This window comes from Apodemus sylvaticus, chromosome 11 (genome assembly GCF_947179515.1).
Source record: "Apodemus sylvaticus chromosome 11, mApoSyl1.1, whole genome shotgun sequence".
Taxonomy (NCBI): Eukaryota; Metazoa; Chordata; class Mammalia; order Rodentia; family Muridae; genus Apodemus; species Apodemus sylvaticus.
The window spans coordinates 98,408,234-98,429,800 of NC_067482.1; the positions used below are offsets into that span (position 1 = coordinate 98,408,234).

At 39.1% G+C, this 21,567-nt stretch overlaps 1 protein-coding gene across 6 annotated transcripts in view; it reads left to right on the plus strand.

Moving 5' to 3' along the window:
• Usp34 (ubiquitin specific peptidase 34) overlaps positions 1–21,567 on the plus strand; it is a 183,499-nt gene that overhangs the window by 70,776 nt on the left and 91,156 nt on the right. For 4 of the 6 annotated variants that reach the window (XR_007980309.1, XM_052199754.1, XM_052199758.1 and 1 more), the window contains exons 20-28: positions 4,270–4,424; positions 6,463–6,576; positions 8,115–8,214; positions 8,712–8,871; positions 12,173–12,299; positions 12,410–12,557; positions 16,277–16,377; positions 17,125–17,334; positions 21,113–21,148. Coding sequence is in view for 5 of the 6 variants with exons in the window: in XM_052199754.1 (XP_052055714.1) it covers positions 4,270–4,424; positions 6,463–6,576; positions 8,115–8,214; positions 8,712–8,871; positions 12,173–12,299; positions 12,410–12,557; positions 16,277–16,377; positions 17,125–17,334; positions 21,113–21,148 (1,151 nt within the window). In the remaining variant the exon portion in view is untranslated. The remainder of the gene's footprint in view (positions 1–4,269; positions 4,425–6,462; positions 6,577–8,114; positions 8,215–8,711; positions 8,872–12,172; positions 12,300–12,409; positions 12,558–16,276; positions 16,378–17,124; positions 17,335–21,112; positions 21,149–21,567) is intronic. The other 2 variants (XM_052199756.1, XM_052199757.1) reach the window with 1 other exon arrangement.

Here is a 21,567-nt window from a genome sequence, read left to right on the forward strand (position 1 = left end):
TGTTAAAAGTACATTAGATCAGTCCAGTTGTCAGGCTTGGTGGCAAGTACCTTAACCTATCTATATGATGGCATTATACAATTAATTAAAACAGTTTTGATAGACATTTCAAATAAAATCCCCATTAATTTTTATAATAATTTTAAAGTATTTTTACATCAATTATTGAATGAGCATGAACTATTTATCTTTTTTGAGGACATCATTAAAATTTAAGATTGACCATGATAAATTCTGTTTGTGGCGTCACTGCTTTCAAATGTTAGTTTTTCAAGGTGTAAAGTATGCATCTTAAAAATAAAGCATTGGGAATAGCAGAAAATACCACTTTAGGGGAACTACATCTTTCATCATTATTTTGTGGCATCCCATAATTTTATTTAAAAACGGTCACAAACATTATACTTTAGGTTAATTTTTTAAAAAATTGCTTGGGTATTTGGACCCTCCAGTCACATTTCAGGTAGTTTAAGTTTCATTGGTATTTTCTTTTTTTAATTCCATGTACAGATCAATTTTGTAGATTTAAGAATGGGCATCAAATCTTCATATGGCTTTCTTACTTTGAGGAGGAACCATGATTCTGTTCTCGTTCTCTCCCTCCCTCCCCCCCCCCCCCTCTCTCTCTCTCTCTCTCTCTCTCTCTCTCTCTCTGTGTGTGTGTGTGTGTGTGTGTGTATGAACCCAGCCTCATTTCTTTGTTATTTTTTTAATTTAGAAATTTATTTTGTTTAATCCACAAGCTTTATATCTAATCTACAAGCTTTATATTTCTTTAGTTAAAAAAGTAAAACAAGTGAAACCAAGACACTGTGCAGGCCCTTCCAGCCCGCCAAATACATGAGCTCTTCAGTTGTGGGTACCAATTGGAGGAGTAAGGAAAGATGTGAACGGGAGCTGCCAAGTTCCATAAAGCAAATGTCTGTAACTGCAGGGCCCGTCCTGGGTATGGTAAACCAACCGCCTTTACAGCAGAGGAAGAGAAGGGGGAAGGAAACAAACCCACACAACCTGAAGGAGAAAACCCAGAGTTCCAAATCAGCTTAGGACCCGTCCCACAGGGCAGTCCTGCAGCTCTAGAGCTGGGATCCTGCACACAGCAGACTCCACTCACCCATGCACGCACTCACCCACCCACTCACGCACTCACTCACCCACGCACTCGCTCACTCACGCACTCACTCACCCACGCACTCGCTCACCCACGCACTCGCTCACTCACCCACGCACTCGCTCACTTACCCACGCACTCGATCACTCACCCACGCACTCGCTCGCTCACCCACGCACGCACTCGCTCACCCACGCACGCACTCGCTCACTCACCCACGCACTCACTCGATCACTCACCCACGCACTCGCTCGCTCACCCACGCACGCACTCGCTCACTCACCCACGCACTCGCTCACTTACCCACGCACTCACCCACGCACTCGCTCACTCACCCACATACTCGCTCACTTACCCACGCACTTGCTCACTCACCCACATACTTGCTCACTTACCCACGCACTTGCTCACTCACTCACTCACTCACCCACATACTCGCTCACTCACCCACGCACTCGCTCACTTACCCACGCACTCACCCACCCACATACTTGCTCACTTACCCACGCACTCACTTACCCACGCACTCACTCACCCACCCACGCACTCGCTCACTTACCCACGCACTCACCCACGCACTCGCTCACTCACCCACATACTCGCTCACTTACCCACGCACTTGCTCACCCACATACTTGCTCACTTACCCACGCACTCACTCGCTCACTCACTCACCCACATACTCGCTCACTTACCCACGCACTCACTCACCCACCCACATACTTGCTCACTTACCCACGCACTCACCCACGCACTCGCTCACTTACCCACGCACTCGCTCACTCACCCACGCACTCACTCGCTCACTCACTTACCCACATACTTGCTCACTTACCCACGCACTCACCCACGCACTCGCTCACTTACCCACGCACTTGCTCACTCACCCACGCACTCACTCGCTCACTCACTCACCCACCCACATACTTGCTCACTTACCCACGCACTCACTTACCCAGGCACTCACTCACCCACGCACTCGATCACTCACCCACGCACTTGCTCACTCACCCACACACTCGCTCACTCACCCACTCACTCACCCACTCACTCACCCACATCTCTGTGGTACTTCAACAGTGGTCTCACTTCTGGGCAAGCTTACAAACCTGTACAGTGTTGGAAGCATCATTTATGTGGGTGCTGAGATTCAAGAGAAAAGGGGGAAAAAAAGAAAAGTAAAAACAAAACCCCAACCTCTTGGGAGAGGCAAGGGTATTTAAAGGAACCAAAAGAATGCCAACAATATTCAAATCTCCTTTTTAAAACCTTTTTTTTTTTGGCTTAAAATATTTTAGTCTAAATGTTGATAGAAGAATGTCACTAATACACCGTGGACCACCTTTGTAATGTAAATCCCCCCCACCCTTGAACATGGTGAACTTCAACCTAGCCATTGTTGCAACAAATGTTATAGTCTTAAGGCTCAAACACATTTTGAACAATTTTGAAATTGAATTGAGTACACAGAAACACGCACACACACACACACACACACACACACTCACGTATGCTGGTGCCCACCAAGGCTAGAAGAGAACATTAGATGCTCTAAAGCTGTAATTAGTGGCAGTTTTGAACTGCTAGATGTTGATGTTTGAAACTGAACTCTTCTTACAGGAGTAGGACACTCTTCACTGCTGAGACACCTTTTCAACGCTTCATGTTGACTTTAGGCACACACATCCTTCTTTCTTAGAAAACAAACTATAACTCTGTATGTTTCTTTGGATACAGGGTCTCCCTATATGGCCCTGGTTGGCCTAAACTGCTTATATACCATTAATTGGCTTCGAACTTAACATTCGTTTGTGAGTGCTGATGTGAGTGCTAAGATTACTATTATTGAATGCTTGTGCCTTTCAGAGTATATTGATACTTAGGTGATTGGTTTTTCATATTGTGGAATGCCATTTGATTCTTGGTTATTCCCATACTTTGACTTCCCAGAGTGTAGAAAACTAGAGTAGACTTTCAAATGACCTCCTGAGGCTAAAAGTCCTTTGAATTATTTATCTTTTCTTAAATTCTTATTCAGACTTACAGTTGCCTGTAATGTTTTGTGTTTCATTTTACAGAGGTCTGTGTCTGTTTTTCCTTGTAATAATTGGAAACCCTTTGATTCTTAGGTATTTCATTTGAATCGAGCATGAGAACTATGTGAATCCTTTGCATTACATCATTTCTTGCACTTTTCTTTGTTCTTCATAAGGATCTCTTCAAAAGTAGTGATTTCTGTCCTTCATTTCCTTGGACAGGCTTTGGGCATGCCTTCCACGCTTGTAATTCTCAACGGTAGAATTGAATCACCACAAATATTTGTGATTTCCTTTCTCCAGTTATTGTTAACATAATACAGTGATGTATTCACCTTTTATGAACGTGATACAATTTTTAGACCTATTTATTATAGTGTGATTCCTCTAGAATACTTTACTTTTTTGGTGTTACTAAGGATTGAACCCAGGGCCTCGTTTTGCCCGGCAGAGCACTGTGCTAATGAGTTCTACCCATCCCTACAGTGGCTTCTGATTATGAGTGATTATGCATAGGATACATTCCTTTTTCATGACGTACGTTTTGTACGTGTTTGTGTGTAGGTTTGTTGGTACCACAGAGGCTGGAGATGTTAGATCTTCTGGAGCTGGGGTTATAGGTGGTTATAAGCTACCCAATATAGGTGCTGGGTCCTCTGAGAGAGTAGTAAGGTCTTAAACTGCTGAGTCGTGTCTAGCTCTGATGTTTCTACTTGTACAGCATACGTTTATGGAATTTCTTTTAAAACACTTTATATAAAATGTGCTCAGTCAGCTCCTTTACATATGTGGTTCTAGCTGCTTTTAGTACAATGAATTAGGACCAAAGCGTTCTGTATATTACTGACTTAAAATTTCCTGACAAAAAGCCATATGAATTACTACTGATGTAGTGATTATATGTATTTATAAAAATGAACTACATATACATATGTGTCCAAAAGGAGTGTATAACTTTTTTGCATAATATAAAGCGCAAATGTGGCAACTAACCAGTATTGTGTTACTTGGCAGGTGCAGTTAGGTAAGACAGAAGGTTAGGGGGAACTGTGTAGAAAGGTTCTGTTTCACAGTCCTTACCTCCTAAATTAATAATGTACAAAATATGTTATTTCTGTTTAGGGTTAAGTTTAGAGCAAGTCGACATTTTATGGCACTGTTTAGTAGAAGATTCTGAGTGCTATGATGATGCACTTCATTGGTTTTTAAATCAAGTTCGAAGTAAAGATCAACATGCAATGGGAATGGAGACCTATAAACATCTTTTTCTGGAAAAGGTAATTACATCTTAGAAGTTTGATTTGCATATGGTCCTATATCCATTTTAATCTCTTTAAATAAGTGTTCTTGTCTTCCTCTCACCTCCATAGTTTTTAAATTGGACAACTGCATCAGTTTTTTATGGTGTTTACATAAGTTTTCCATTCATGTTTTCTTGTCATGTTATATGTTTAACTAAATGTAAATTTAGATTTTTTTATAATCTATTATTCAAGACTTTGTAATAATTAGAGTAATATTTACATGTGGCAGTGACCATAAATGTTAATTTAAAAAATGGTTGTACAGTTGTTGTTTGTTTTTGTTTTTGTTTTTTTGCATGGTTTTTGGGTATTTTTCGAGACAGGGTTTGTCTGTGTAGCCCTGGCTGTCCTGGAGTTCACTCTGTAGACCAGGCTGGCCTCGAACTTAGAAATCCGCCTGCCTCTGCCTCCCAGAGTGCTGGGATTAGAGGTGTGCGCCACCACCGCCCGGCTTGTGCAGTTGTTTAATGTGTGCCCATAACAACAAATATGAGACCCATGTCTGTGAGTTTTCTTGAATTAAATTATTGTAATTTCAGTCTGTCTTCTGGTGTCTTCTGGTGTCTATAAGCTAACACACCCATTTGTTAGCGATTAGGAAAGACCTTTTAGTAAGTATAGTGGCAACGGTATCAGTTTGTGTTTCTCTTCACCAACAGCAGATGCTGTAGGTAGTCACTTACTTTATAAAGTGTAAAATGAACATGAGTGATGATGAGGCCTGTGTTGGGTGTGGCAGTACATTGTCTATTATCTCAACATTTGAGAGGTGGCAAGTTGGAAGGCAGCCTGGTTTGCAGTGGACTGTGTCTCAAAAATAAGGTTTTTTTCCTCCTGTCATTTTTTTTTTTAAAGATTTATTTATTATCATATGCAAGTACAATGTAACTGTCTTCAGACATACCAGCAGAGGGTGTCAGATCTCTTATGGATGGTTGTGCACCACCATGTGGTTGCTGGGATTTGAACTCAGGACCTTCGGAAGAGCAGTCAGTGCTCTTACCCACTGAGCCATCTCTCCAGCCCTCCTCCTCTCATTTTTAAATGTTCTTTTTATGTTTGTTTGTTTGGGGTTTTTTTTTTTGTTTTGTTTTGTTTTGTTTTTATTTCAAGACAGGGTTTCTGTGTAAGAGCTTTGGAACTTACTCTGTAGACCAGGCCAGTCTTGAACTCTCAGAGATCTGCCTGTCTCTGCATCCCTAGTGCTGGGATTAAAGGCATGTGCCACTAATTCCTGTCTCTTTTGATTTTCTTAATGTTTTTGTTGTTTTTATTGTTGTTGATTAGGACGGTTCCCTTAATCTCAGTGTCTCTGTCAGAGTATATCCACATGAGTATTAGGGTAAGGCAGAAATAAAATGCCATTTACCCTGCATTATTCCCTTCAATGCAAACCACATTTAGTTTAATTGTCTCATAAATGTATACAGTCAAGGAATTTAATAGATAACAAATTGTTTGGGGTTAGAGAGATGGTTCAGCAGTTAAGAGCACTGACTGCTCTTAACCTGAGTTCAATTCCCAGCAATCACTTGGTCTGCAATGGGATCAGATGCCCTCTTTTACTGTGCCTGAGTATACCAACCAACAGTGAACTCACATAAAGTAAAGAAATAAATCTTAAAAAACAAAAACAAATAGTTTGTATTTACTTCCCCTAGTATGGTTATATGTGTATTTAAATTTAATTTTCAATATTCATATATATGTGTATATTGAAAAATTCATAGATCAAAAATTAGTCACGTATATGAAACATTTGTGTATACACACACACACACACACACACACACACACACACGTGTGTGTGTGTGTATGTATAGAAAATTGAAGTACACATCAGGGAGGTACTTTTATCTGAAGCATATATCTGTTCAGACTTTGCATGTTAAATTATTCAAATGTTTATAGTCTTGTCAAATATAATCTGGTAATTTTAATTCTGCATTGTCTTTAGTAAAATTAATCTTATATTTAATAAAATAAAATTTGTTAACATTTTTTCCTTAAGATGCCCCAGCTTAAACCTGAAACAATTAGCATGACAGGCTTAAACCTGTTTCAGCATCTTTGTAACTTGGCTCGATTGGCTACCAGTGCCTATGATGGTGGCTCAAACTCTGAGGTAATGCTTATATTTATTTTTATACTTTAGACTTATCAGATCAATTTTCTTGTCTTGAAATTAGATTACCAAGTTATCTTTCTATAAACTTTGACATTACTGTGAAATCGAATTTTATTTCAAGTTCTAAAACTTCGTATTTTAACTTTAAAAGCAATTTTGGTGTGTCCTTCCTTCCTTCTTTCCTTCCCTCTTCTCTTGTCTTCTCTTGTCTTCTCTTGTCTTGTCTTCTCTTGTCTTATTCTCTCCTCTCCTCCTATCTCCTCCCCTCCCCTCTCTTCCCCTCCCCTCCCTCTCCTCCCCTCCCCCTTCCCCTCCCCCTTCTTCTCCCTCCCCCTTCCCCTCCCTTCCCCCTCCCCCTCCCCCTCCCCTCCCTCTCCTCTCCCTTCTCCCATCCCCTCCCCCCTCCCTTCTCCCCTCTCCCCTCCTTTCCCCTCCCCTCCCCTCCCCTCCTCTCCCCTCCTCTCCTCTCCTCTTCTCTTCTCTCTCTTTTTTAATTTCCAAAGAGAACTGTGGTTTTGCTTCAACAAAGCCTTGCTGTCTGCTCTGTGGTTTGGTTAGGAGTGATTCCAGTTTTGTTATTCTCCTTGCAGATCTTAGAATTGTGTGACGTTATTTGCTTACTTTGTGTGTGTACACACTTGTTTAAGTGGAAGTCAGAGAATGGCTTACAGAAGTCAGCCTGCTTCTTCTACCACCTCTTGGGAAATGTAAATCTGTCCACCAGATTTGGCTACAGCGCTTTATAACAGTATATACAATAAATAATATATGGTGATTTTTCTTCTCATATAATCCAGATAGATCAGTCATTATTATTAACTGACTGCACACTCCTAAAAAGTTTGTAGCCTTAATGTGCTTCTCCAGATTGGATGGCTGCAATGTATTTGAATGATTGTCATTATATTCTTGTAATATAAACTGTTATTCAATATTATCAGATAGATTTTATGTGCCTAGTTAATAACTGCGTTGTGGTAGCTGATATTCACCCAGGCCATTAGGTCATCCACTGGAAGACTGACTAGTATATCTCTGCCCATGTTTTGTGAACTTTCAGTTCAGTTATTTCTAAGTAGCCTTTAGCAGAAACCTTTCTTTCATTATCTCATAGTTAACATCACTAATTTGAACAATAATTTATTTATTGTGTCCACTAAATTATTTGCCACTCTATGAAATTGGTAGCTTAATCAATTTATCTTTGATGAAAAGCATTGAAGCATGATATTATTTTTTGTGACATGTATTACATAATTGAAGTTTTCATACTGTATAATTTTTTAAGCATCATTGTTTTCCTGCATTATAAATAAATACAATTGGCTTTAAGAGTTTTTCCTTAAATGAGAAAATTTGTAAGCTTTTGTTGATTATTTTTTTCATTAAAGTCCATGTAGTATAAATTGCCCTCTTAATACTGTATAAAATATTAAATTTAGTGTGTAGTTCCATATTTGGTATTTTAATCTAATTATAAACTGTCACCATTTAGCACACAAAATTTTAAAAATGTTTTATTTTTTATTTCTTAGCTGTGTGGTATGGACCAATTTTGGGGTATTGCATTAAGAGCACAATCAGGTGATGTCAGTCGAGCAGCTATTCAGTATATTAACTCCTACTATATTAATGGTAAGTAATTTGAAATATTGTTTAAAAATTAAAATTTAATATTGGTTCAGTTCAAGTTTTCTCTTTGTATTTGTTTGTTTAAAAATTTTTGATAGTTTTATACTTATGTATGTATCTGTGTCATATGTGTACAGTGCCTTAGAGACCAGAAGAGGGCATCAGAGTTCTTAGAACTGCTGTTACAGATGGTTCATGTGGATACTGGGAATTGAACCTGGGTCCTCTGGATGAGCAGTCAGTAATCTTAATTGCTGAGCCATCTCTACCCTGTGTTTTCTTTTTCTGAGACTCAGTCTCTCTATCCCAAATTGGCCTAGAAGTCTCAATCCTGCTTAAATTTCCTAAGTGCTGGACTAACAGGCATATACTTGCCAATTGCAGTTCTAGTAACTATCTTTTTATGCGAGGAGATTTAATTAAACTTCTGTTTGGTTCATTTTCTTTAATACAGATAAATAAAGATGTAAAAGTATAATAAATATATATCTGGGTTTCAGGTAAAACGGGTTTGGAAAAGGAGCAAGAATTTATTAGTAAGTGCATGGAAAGTCTCATGATAGCTTCTAGCAGTCTTGAACAAGAATCACACTCAAGTCTCACAGTTATAGAACGAGGATTGCTTATGCTGAAGACACATCTGGAAGCATTTAGGAGAAGGTAATTTTGTTTCACTGTACTATATGAATGAATTTTAGTATTCATATTGTTAACATGTCTAAATGTATTCTAAAAGTTTTTATTATGGACACGTTGAAAACATATTTTACCCAAACTCAGTGAATACTAATGGAAATAGTTGCTATAGAAACTTAAGTGCCATTTTTCCATTGAATTGTCAATATAATTTCCTCATAAATAAACATTTAAAATCTTTAGGGTTTCAGCACTTATGCATGAATAAGAAACTGGACAGAGGTATTAATCATGACTAAAAGGCAGAGCATGGGCACTGAATCAAGTCACACTACAGCTTCCCGCAGCCTCATAGAATCTCTCATAACTTACCAAGTTGAATCATTTGTTTCATTTGCTGTTTTTTTTTCTTCCTGGACTAGGAGAGAGTATTTTAATTTTGAATTTCCATTTACCATGGAAACATGACCAAACATTTCTGTGTTAATGAATATCTGTATAATTAATTTAGACATACCCTGTGTAATACAGAAATAAAGCAAATTAACATTTATGAATATATCAACTGAAATGAAAGGTGAGTAGATAGTTTTAATTACAAAATTCTGTGTGTTAAAAGTAATTTGATGATGAGTATAATTGTAAAAGTACTAAGAACTGTGTTGAAAATTTGTTAAAATTATAACTTCTTTCAACTTCAGATCTTAGTTTGATATTTATAAAATCACGTACAGTTTATATTTTTGACATTTTATTGAACTTTAAGGAAATTACAAGTCAGCAAGATAAATCTACATATCCTTATAACATGTGCACATGGTTTGGGACACTCATGTAGTGCAAAATTCTTTTATGATTATAGTTTTTAGAAATTTACTTAAATCATTGTGTTTTTAAAGAATGTATAAGAGAACGCTTGAATTTTTGCATCTGGCACATCAGAGCCTCAGGATATTTACTACTTTAGAAAAATGAAAATAAAAAAATGTGGCTTTATTCAAATTATTTAAAAAGTCAAACAAACTTCCATAACTCACACAGTACACTAAAGTATCATGGGAACAAAATTTTTTTGTAATCCTCTTTTAATCTGACATGCTTGCCATTAAAGATACAGTAAATTATTTGTAAAGTTATTGTGTGCTGTAAAGAGCACAAATGCCTGTTAACACACATCCTTAGGTCTTGTACAGTGTAAGTGTACTAGTTCTTAGTCTATGTTTGCAAAGGTTCAGAAAGATTCGTCGTGTGTTTCTGGTATTTAAGCCCTAGCGTCCCATCTTAAAGGTTCTAGTTTTGTCCTGTTGTGGAGATATGTGCTCTCTCTTTCATATGTAGCTTGATTTATTTCATGCTAAGGTTAATATTGTTACTAAGTTATGTAAACATCTGTGAGAACTAGTAAACTATGAATTGCATAAAATTGAATAAAAAAATCCATAGCAATAGCCTAAAAGTTGTATATTGCGTAGCAGATCTTATATAGTATCCTTATATATCAAGTGTTAAATGTGCTTGGTGTTACAGATTTGAAATAATGCAACATATATAGATTTAAAAAGTTTGAAATAACATTTGTATAATGGCGAGTAGCAGTAATATCTTGAAGGAAATGGTTTAATCTCAGCAATAATTTTTATTAAAAATTTTTTATTTCTCTAGGAGCAGTAGGCAATATCTGGAAACTTTTTTCTTTTCCTTCCTTCCTTTCTTCCTCTCCCTCCCTCCCCCTCTCCCCTCCTTCCTTCCTTTCCTTCTTCCTCTTCCCTTCCCTTCCCTCCCCTCCCCTCCCCTCCCCTCCCCTTCCCTCCCCTCCCCTTTCCTCTCTTCCCCTCCCCTCCCTTCCCCTCCCCTTCCTTCCTCTCTTCCCCTCCCCTCCCCTCCCTTCCTCTCTCACTCTTTCTTTCTTTCCTTCTTTCTTTCTTTCTTTCTTTCTTTCTTTCTTTCTTTCTTTCTTTCTTTCTTTCTTTCTTTCCTGTTTTTTTTTTTTTGTTTGTTTGTTTTTATCATACCTATGGGGAGAAGATTGTATGGGCTCTGACTAGATGGAGACCAGGGATATTGGTAAACACTTCAGGGTATATAAGATAGCCTATGGATTGCCTTCAAGAACAATATAAATAATTGAGCTCAAAATGTCAGTGGAACCAAGGTGGAAGACTAAATATTGAAAATATGCAGTAGAACGCATTCTTTTATTAACTGTTGCTCAGTGATAGACCTCAATATTTCACTTGTAGGATGTAATTTCCATTCTTTTATTTTAGATCGCCAGGTTAGTTTCCCTCCCTCCCTCCCTCCCTCCCTCCCTCCCTCCCTCCCTCTCTCCCTCTCTCTTTCATTAAAGTTTAGGAACCCATCTCTTCTCATTCACAATTAAAAAAGAATCAGAAAAAAAGTATTTAATATGTGTCATACTAGCTGCTTTTTGGGGCAGCTGGAGACTCTTTTTAAGAATGTATTTAGGGGCAGGGAGGGATGGCTCAGCGGTTAAAGAGCACTGACTGATCTTTCTGAGGACCCAGGTTCAATTCTCAACACCTGCTGCCTGTAACTCCAGTTCCAGGGGTTCTGATACCTTCACACAGACATACACGCAGGTGAAATACCAATGCACATAAAATAAAAAAAACTCATTAAAAAAAAGAATGTATTTTTTCGTATGTATGAGCACTTTGCTTACATGTATATATGTGTACCAGGTACATGCCAAGGTCCAAGAAGGTCATAAAGGGTGTCAGATCCACTAGAACTTGAGTGATGGATGGTTACCAGCCGCCCTGTGGGTGCTGGGAAATGAGCCCTGGTTTGTCTGGAAGAGCAACATCACTCTTGCCCACGAAAATTCGTTTTTTATTCCTTTTTTTTTTTTTTTTTTTTTGCATTCTTGAATGGATCCAATCTCATATTCTGTGAATCTGATTTATATACTATGAATATATTCTCATATTTAAAATATTTTTATAGAAATGTATGTATGTATGTATGTCTTTATCTGAGAGTATTTCTTAATATCTTTTTTTTCTTTTGAATGTAAAAATGATAACTTGGTATGTCATTATTTGATTATTCTTGAGTTCTGTTTTACTTTCCTCCTGCTTCTTTCCCCACTTTTTAACTAATTATTTTCATAATGGGATTTTCTCCTTCAGTAATTTTATGGGAGTTTGTTTTAATTATGAACTCTTAGCTGTTTTTATTTAAGTTCAAGTTACCATGATGAATCTAAAATTTATATAACTTATGGTCTTTTTCATTTTGCAAAATATTAAAAATTTTTGTAACATTAAAATGTTCAAAATGGTGTTTCTGTGTGTTGTTGCAGGTTTGCATATCATCTGAGACAGTGGCAAATTGAGGGCACTGGTATTAGTAGTCATTTGAAAGCACTGAGTGACAAACAGTCTTTGCCTCTAAGGGTTGTATGTCAGCCTGCTGGACTTCCTGACAAGGTATTTACAAAGTTTAATTTCTAAATTTGGTAACATTTCTCCTTTCTAATCATTGATGCTTTATTTGGGTGTTATTAGTGATGTTTAATTGAGTACATCTCATATTTCAGATGACTATTGAAATGTATCCCAGTGACCAGGTAGCAGATCTCAGGGCTGAAGTAACTCACTGGTATGAAAACTTACAGAAAGAACAAATAAATCAACAAGCTCAGCTTCAGGAGTTTGGTCAAAGCAGCCGAAAGGGAGAGTTTCCTGGTAAGTCTAATCCTTAACATGTTCAGTACAGCTTCAGGCTTCACGGCCATTGTAGTCCTTCTTGTATTGTTCTAACATTCCCCTAAATTATAGGGTGTGTTGTTGTTGTTGTCGTCAGTTTTTCATTTGTTTTATTTTAATTTTGAAAATGGCATCTTCACTGTGGAGTCCAAGCTGATGTGATGACCACACTGTATGTCCCTAAACTGGACTCAGTTTCTCAGGAATTCTCCTGCCAGGGCTTTCCAAAATTCTAGGATTATATATGTGAGCCACCACACCTAGCCATACAGAGTATTCACAACCTTAATTTCTCACTGGCCTGCAAACGTAAGATCGGGTGTGATGTAAGATCGGGTGTGATGTAAGATCGGGTGTGATGTAAGATCAGGTGTGATGTAAGATCAGAATCTGGTGAGGCTGTTTTCTGCTTTCATTACAATGCATTGAATGTTATGCTTTAACATTGCAGAAAATAGAAGGTCAAAAGGAAAGAAACCTACTGTTTCTTCTAGACCTTTGTATAGATACTAATGCATTTGTAATTGTCTTGCCTTGATATCCTAAACTGTTCCCCATAATTATACCTCCAAACACCATTGCATGAAGAAATAAATTTCAGTAACATTTTTGTTTGAGAACATAAACAGTTAGACCATCATAGCAATTTTAGAACTTTAATGACCTCAGTAGCTACTTCCCCTGGTCCTTGGTATCCTTGATGTTAGTTAGATGATGGTGTAACAGTGGCTTTAGGTGTTGTTTGCAAATGCCATTTGTTTTTTACACTATTCTTTTCAGGCTTCCTATAAATAAATTTTGTCTGTCTGTTTGTCATGTGGAGGTCCAGGGACACGTTATAGGAACCAGTTTTACCATATGTGCTGTAGGGATCAACCCCAGCTAGCTCATCAGCCCGGCCGCAGTGCGGTTGCTTACCTGCTTCTCTGTGCTGTCTCTCTTTAGGCTTTTTGGTGTGACCATAAAAATGATTTGGGAATTGATATGTGATAAACTCTTGTAATTATTGATGACCTTGTCTATTTACTGCTGGTTATCTAGAGTTTTATCCAATCCGGTGTTTGATCTAGAGGTTTTGGATTAGGGATGCTTAATAACTGAAGGATACATGTGCTTCAAAAGCTAGAAAATTCTGAAATTTGAAACATTTTTAGACATCAGTGTTTTTCTGCGTATGTTTAGCTGTGGAATACTAAAGTATTTAAATTTGGCTAAGGGATTTTTAATTTGGAGAGTGATAAAAGACAGCTACATAAAGTGAACTCCTGAACAGGCGCACACAGAAGCATATAAGCAAGTGCACAGATAAACAGCAACTCCACATATAATCATGGAGACATGCTTGGACCACTTACAGACTTAAATGGTTATATATAAAAAATACTGGGTGAAATGAACACAAGTCGCCCAGATTAAGAATGAGATCATTTCTAGAAGCCCCCTGTTTGTCTTTTTTCTAGTAAAGGGCTTTCCAATGGCCTTGAACACTGGCTTACCTTTTGGATTGTTATTCTGGATATGGGTCTGCATATAGCATATGAATTAGAGTTAAATTTTATTTGTATTATGGTTTGTTTAAGACAGAATCTCATTCTATAGCCTTGGTATTCACAGTGTAGACCAGGCTGGCCTCAGACTCAGAGAGCTCCATCTACCTCTGCTTCCTAAGAGATGGGATTAAAGGTGTTCTCCATATTGCCTGGCCTTAAGGTTATTTTACAATATTTTTATTAGGCCTATTTATGTGTATACATTCAGTCAGGGGCATGTATCAGAGCATGCTTATGGCGGTCAGAGGACAACCTGTGAAAGTCTGTTCTCCCTTTCAGCCATGTTTGTCTCTGGTATTGGACTCGGAATGCCATGCTCATTAGCTGACCCCAGAACCTAACAGTTTTATTAAATATTTATTTCTTTTTGCATCAAAATATTATTTTAACGAGGTCTAAATTTATTTTCCTGCTTGATAGATTACTCATCAAACTCAAAACTTGGAGCAGTTTCTGTCTCAGTGTTATATGTGCTAGGCTAATAGGTATGAGCCACCATGTTTGGCATGATAATTTTTTAAGGCAAGAAATCTTGCCAGAATTGTTAAGCAATTCTTAGGCTAAAACAATGTCCTTTAGAGATCATGGTTCTAGCTCACCTGAGATCCTAGTTCAATACCCAGGTTGCCTACCTTTTTCAAAAGAAACCTTCTTTGAAACGTAGCAAAGGCTATATATAGTTTAACTATATGGCATTTATACTCTAGCAAAGAAAATTCAACCTTAGTGTTAAAAATGAATGTTTTCCAACCTTAGTGTTAAAAATGAATGTTTTCCTGTTTTAAATTTTCTTGGTATAGAGTGGAAAAGAAATTGATAACTTTTATTATTATTGGGGTTGTAACTGTAGCCCATTTGGTATATAGCACTTACCTAGATCGTGCAAGGTCCCAAGTTTAATCCCCAGGCATACTACCACAATCAATATAGAAATGTCAAGTGCCATTATATAAAGAAATTGTTCTATTTTACTCATTACTCTTGAAAATAGTTGCTTTATACTCTTCAAAATAGAGTTTTTTATCTTTTTTGTTTGCTTTTGTTTGTTTGTTTTTTGGATTTGGCTTTTTCCGAGACAGGGTTTTTCTGTGTAGCCCTGGCTGTCCTGGAACTCACTCTGTAGACCAGGCTGGCCTCGAACTCAGAAATCAGCCTGCCTCTGTCTCCCAGAGTGCTGGGATTACAGGCGGGAGACAGCACTGCCAGGCTTAGAGTTTCTATCTTAATGAAATTCAAGATTGGTGTTTAGCTAAGGGTAGAATTCCAGTTTCACATGAGAAAGGCTTGTGGTTTTATCTGTGGAACTGTGATCAAGCAGTCACTCACACCAGATAAAATTAGACTATGGCAACTGTGTGTGGTTATAATCCCATATATAAGAAGATGTGCCAGGGATCTTGGCTTCATAGTGAGATCCTATTTAACTTATTTAATTTAAAAACACTTGGAAGGAAGAGGTAGATTTATCTCTTTTTTCAAGGTTAGCCTGTTCCACACAGAGAGCTGGATTCTAACCTCACCTGCATTGTGAAATGCTTTCTCAAAATGGTCAAAGCATGGAGCCTGGTAGCTGAAGCACAGATTGTGAAGTAGGGCTAGGTGGTGGGCACTGAAGTCGAGGGATAGAGAAGCTGCAACTTAGGACTCTTAGGCATTCTTAAAGTAGTGAACAAACTCATTGGTCTTTTAATGTTAGATTATTGAATAATCTGCTAGATCTTGAAGGGTGTATTTTTTTCTCTCTACACAACATATTGGTAAAATGGGGGGGGATATGCACAGTTGAGAAACCCTGAGGTCTGGACTTTTTTTTTTTTTGGTGCAACAAATGCATTAAGGAGTCTGAGTTCTATGCATGTACTGAAATGCAGTAAGTTCTGAGCAGGTTCTTGCTGTCCTGTTGTAACAATATAACAGTGCTATATTGTTAAGAAAACACAGGGATTGCTCTAATTATACTAGTGGTAAAAAGATAACTTATATCTTACACTACCTAGGTAATGAAAGGCAATAGAAGACAGGTAGGAAGCATGGTTGCTCTTACCTCTGCCTCTCAGGAGTCACATATTCAAGTTGGATGAACAGTGAATGTTTTGCTCTCTTGTATCATTGTTAGAGCAGTTTGCTTCCCTTTCTGTTGTTTTCAAGGTGGCCTCATGGGGCCTGTCAGGATGATCTCCTCTGGACATGAATTAACCACAGACTATGATGAAAAAGCACTTCATGAACTCGGTTTTAAAGATATGCAGGTATGTACATAAATTTTAGTTTGAGTTTTGTTTATGTTTCCCTGAAAGTTAATAATTGATGTCTGGTTAAATAGTTCTTAATAGTGTGCATTAAAATTATAAATGAAGTTATAGTATACCTCAATTTTATTGTTTTCTTTCTTTTTTCATTGGATAGTTTCATTTTTAATTTTCAAATGTTATTCCCCTGCCAAACCTCTATCCTGTCTCCCCTTCCCCCTCCCCCTGCTTCTATGAGGGTGTTCCCCCACCCCATTCCCACCTCCCTGCCTTGGCATTCCCCTACACTGGGGCATCGAGCCTTCACAGGACCAAGGGCCTCTCCTCCCATTGATGCCTGACAAGGCCATCCTGTGCTATATATGCACCTGGAGCCATGGGCTGCTCCATGTGTACTTATTTCTTGGTTGGTGGTTTGGTCCCTGGGAGCTCTGGGGAATGGGGGGGCCGGAGGGGGGGTTTGGGGATGGGTCATTCTTCCCATGGGGTTGCAAATCCCTTCAGCTCTTCCAGTCCCTTAAGTCGTCCATTGAGGACCCTGTGCTCAGTCCAGTGGTTAACTGTGAGCATCTACCTCTGTATATGACAGGCTCTGGCAGAGCCTTTCAGGAAACAGCTATATCAGGCTTCTGTCAGCAAAAACTTCTTGGCATCCACCATAGTGTCTGGGTTTGGTGACTGTATATGGGGTGCATCTCCAGGTGGGCCTATTTGTTCTATTCCTTTCTCTCTCTCTCTCTTTTGTAGATGGTATTTGTATCTTTAGGTGCACCGAGAAGAGAAAGAAAAGGAGAAGGTGTTCAACTGCCTGCATCTTGCCTCCCACCACCTCAAAAGGACAACATTCCGATGCTTTTGCTGTTACAAGAACCTCATTTAACTACTCTGTTTGATTTATTAGAAATGCTTGCTTCATTTAAACCACCCTCAGGAAAAGTGGCAGTCGGTGATAGTGAGGTAATGCTCGAATTGCTTTCCTGTAGAATCTGTCTTCCTGTTGAGATGTTAAGGAACAATTTTCTAATCTTTCAACAGCAAAACCTAGAAGCACTTTTATTTGTTTAGTTTTTTGGTTCTCAGGACAAGGTTTCTCTGTGTAGCTCTGGCAAGTCCTGGAATTCACAGAGAGATCCTCCTGCCTCGGCTCCCAAGTACTGGGATTAAGGTCACGTGCCACAACCACCCAGCCTAGATAAATTCCTTTTTTTGGGAGGGAGGGAGCCTTTTTGTTTTCTTTTATTTGCTTAGGAATCACTTATTTGCTGGGCATTGGTGGCGCACGCCTTTATTCCCAGCATTTGGGAGGCATAGGCGGGTGGATTTTTGAGTTCGAGGCCAGCCTGGTCTACAGAGTGAGTTCCAGGACAGCCAGGACTACACAGAGAAACTCTGTCTCTCTCTCACACACACACACACACACACACACACACACACGAATCACTTGTTTGTTGGTTAATTACCAACAGGTTAATATATTTAAGCTTAATATGACCTAGGTATACTGAAGTATTGTTTACAAAATAATCAATTTTAGACTTCATTGAATCAATTGTGGGAGATAGTGATATGTCTTATAAGTAAGCTAACATAAATATTTTTCAGAGAAAATGTGTTTTAAGTCCACAAACTGCCATCCAGTTAATTAGGGAACCCAAGTGAAAGCAGATCACATGTATGTTACTTGGTTTGGGATGGTTTCTGTGAGACCATCCAGAATCTGAGTTACAAGAGTGACATGGAACTAGCTATGAGGACGAGAAATGATGTGCAGGTAGCAGTCTCTGCTTTATGACTGCTGTGGGCTGTTTTGATGGTGTGTTGTGCAGTCTGAACATGAACTTGGGGCTCTCCTGTCTGGCCTTTGCAGTGCGGTTACTTGCTTGTTGGTTGATTGTGAGGCACAGCTTCACATTTCAACCTCGTGGCAATCCCAGCTGAGGATTAGCAATCTTACCTGGAAGCCAGTTCTTAGAAGCACTTACTCAAGACATGGTTAGAGCTGATGGACAGGCATGGGGGAGTGAAGGGAAAGAGCTGGGACTGGCAAGAGAGGCAGACTGAAGTAATGCAAGGTTTCTGGGCATGGGAACACTTCCTGTGTTAATCAAAGTAGAGGCAGAAGCATAGACTCTCTAGGTTTTTTTTTGTTTGTTTGTTTGGGTTTTTTTTTTTTTTTTTTTTTTTTTTTTTTTTTTTTGGTTTTTTGAGACAAAGTTTCTCTGTATAGTCTTGGCTGTCCTCGAACTAAGAAATCCGCCTGTCTCTCCCTCCCAAGTGCTGGGATTACAGGCGTGCGCCACCACGCCTGGCTCTAGTTTTCTGTTTTAAATGAAGTGTGTGTGTTTGCTTGGCAAGGTCCAGAGGTTGTAAGGATTTAACACACTTGACCAGGTAAGAATTGGAAGTGCTCTAGAGTAGTGTGGCCGTGGTGCACAGAATGTGGTGGAGGTCAGAAGCACAGGCACCTTGTGGCAGATGTAAAAGAGGACACAGTAAGTCTTTAAGGAAGAGGGTGTAGATATAATGGGATATAGTTCTGCTGGAGTATTACTTTGATTCCATTTAAAATGGAGAATACATGTTTGAATGTTATCAGTTGAAGATGTCAAGGAAACAACATAATTCTGCATACTTCTTTGCTTTCTCATTTCTTATTTTGTACCTTCAGCTGGCTTCCAGTGCAGTCTCTACCTTTCTACTGACAGTCAGACTACAGCACTCTCCACTGTGCCTGTTTAGTGCTTGTTTTTCATCCATTGGCTTTTACAATGACTATCTTAAGGTGTTTATTACTCATATTCCTTTTTAAAAATGAATTAAATTTATTCATGTTGCATACCAATCACTGCCCCACCCCCCCAGCTCCCGGTCAACCCCTCACAGAATCCTTTCCCCCTACCTCCTGTCCTATTCTGAGAAGGTGGAGGCCTCCCTTTGGTACAACAAGTTTCTATGGAGCTAGGTGCATCCTTTCCCACTGAGACCAAATAAGGCATCCCAACTAGAAGAACATATCCCGTAGACAGCTTGTAGGATAGCCCCCGCTCCAGTTGTTCAGGACTCAAGTAAGCAATAAGCTGCACATCTGCTGCTTGTGTGCATGAGGCCTAGGCCCGGTCTCTGAGAGCGCCAAGCATCCACGTTAGTTGACTGTTGTTTCTGTGCAGTTGCATCTCCTCTGGGACCTTCAGTTCCCCCCCAACTCTTCCATAAGAGTCCCCTGGCTCCTTCACTGTTGACTGTGGGTCTGTGCATCTCTCTTCATTGTCTGCTGTGTGGAGCCTCGCACAGGGATTGGTCAGGACTTGGTGCCTGCCCATGGGATGGGTCTCAAGCTGGGCTTGTTATTGGTTGGCCGTTCCCTGCATTTCTTGTACACTGGGCAAGTGTTGGGTTGAACGTTTTGTGGGTAAAGTTTGGTGTCCCTATGGCTCCACTTGATTCCTGCCTGGCTACGGGAGGTGTTCTCTTCAGGTTAATTATCTCCAACGCTGTTTCTTTTTACAGATAGTCAGATTTTTCACATTGTCAAAAGATGATAGTAAACTCATGGCTTTCTTGTTACATATGTTTGTTTGTTTTCTTTTTTTTGGAGATAGTGTATCTCTGTCTATACCTAATGTCCTAAAATACAGTATGTAGATCATGCCAGCCTTGAACTCTAAAAGAGTTCACAGAGGCCTGGTCTGCCTCCTGAGTGCAAGTTCTGGGATTAAATGCATGGGTCTCCACACCTGGCCTTCTTTCTTTACAATATTGAAAGTAAATAGGAAGGAACAAAAATTTTCATGTTTTGACAGAGATTCTTGATTGTTTGTTTTTAAATTGCTGATTAGAATGAGGAAAGCCATTAATGGATTTTTTTTGAGACATGAATGTCACTTTTGCAGTTTGAAGAATGTGAGTGAGCATAATTCAGATAAGGACAGAAAAGGAGGTTGTAGCCATTAGTACATCTAGAAAATGCATTGCTACCATGGCGAGAATCTGAGATCTTTCTCTGGGTCATTCGCAACAATTCAGGTTGCCATGGAAGTGTGTTCTAGAGAAAACAAAGACCCAAGGTCTACTCCATGACATAAGACAGTAACAGTCCTGTGTATTTACTTGGGAACCTTCATCAGGGCTGCACCAGTCTCGATAATAAGAATTCCACAACATCAGTCACAGAGTAGACCTACCACTAACAATCTCCCATGAAGTATTTGTTCTATCAATAAAATGGGTTTTATGTGTTTCAGGCTACACTCATCCTGTCTTATATTTTAGGTCCTTTTAACTCAGAATCTAGTTGCATAATTTTGGATTTTTCTTCAAATCTATTTGTTTATTTAGAATAAAGTCCCTCTGTGTATCTTTAATAATCTTTTAATGCCTTTAATAAATTTATTTATTTGTGTCTGTTTCTGTGCTTACCACATTCAAAAAAATAAGAGGACAACCTGTGGGAATGAGTTCTGTTCTTCTACAGTGTATGTCCTTGGGTTCTAACTCAGATCATCAGGCTTGCTGGCGTGTGCTCATGTGTGCGCAGGCCTTGGCAGGGTCGCCGCTGAGACACTCGACCGCCTCTGCCCTCCTCTCCTCAGCCTTTTAAAGAAATGGTGGGGAAGAAAGTGGATTCAGTTTCTTTCAGAGTGTGTGTGTGTGTGTGTGTGGCATTTGTCTATCATAATACAAATGTGGAGGTCAGAGAACAGTTTGCAAGAGTTGGTTCTCTGTTTCCACCATGTAGGTCCTGGGGATGAAACTCAAGTCATTGTCCTTGGTGGTAAGCACCTTTTACCTACTGAACTATCTCACCGGGTCTGGATTCAGTTTGATTATGGAGCTCTATCACATTCTACCCACAGATTCAGAAGAATTACTCTGGGATTGCCTTAGTTTCTTCATCAGGGCTGTGCAAAGGAAAGTTAACTGTAGATTCCCTGTTTTAAACTTCCCCTGTTTTCAAAATTAGTCCATACAGTTGTCATATTTATATTCTCCCCATTAACAATTTCAGCCAAGGAATGAAAATTTCCAACATACGCCAAGTTGGAACTCAGCTCCTCCGGCATGTTTATCTGCGAAGAGAGTTTTTGCTGTTTGTTATTTAGATTTTTGATACTGGGCCTCCTATGAGCCAGGTTGTTCTCATTCAGTATGTAGCTGAGGCTGACCTTGAACTCTGTCCTTCTTCAGTCTTCT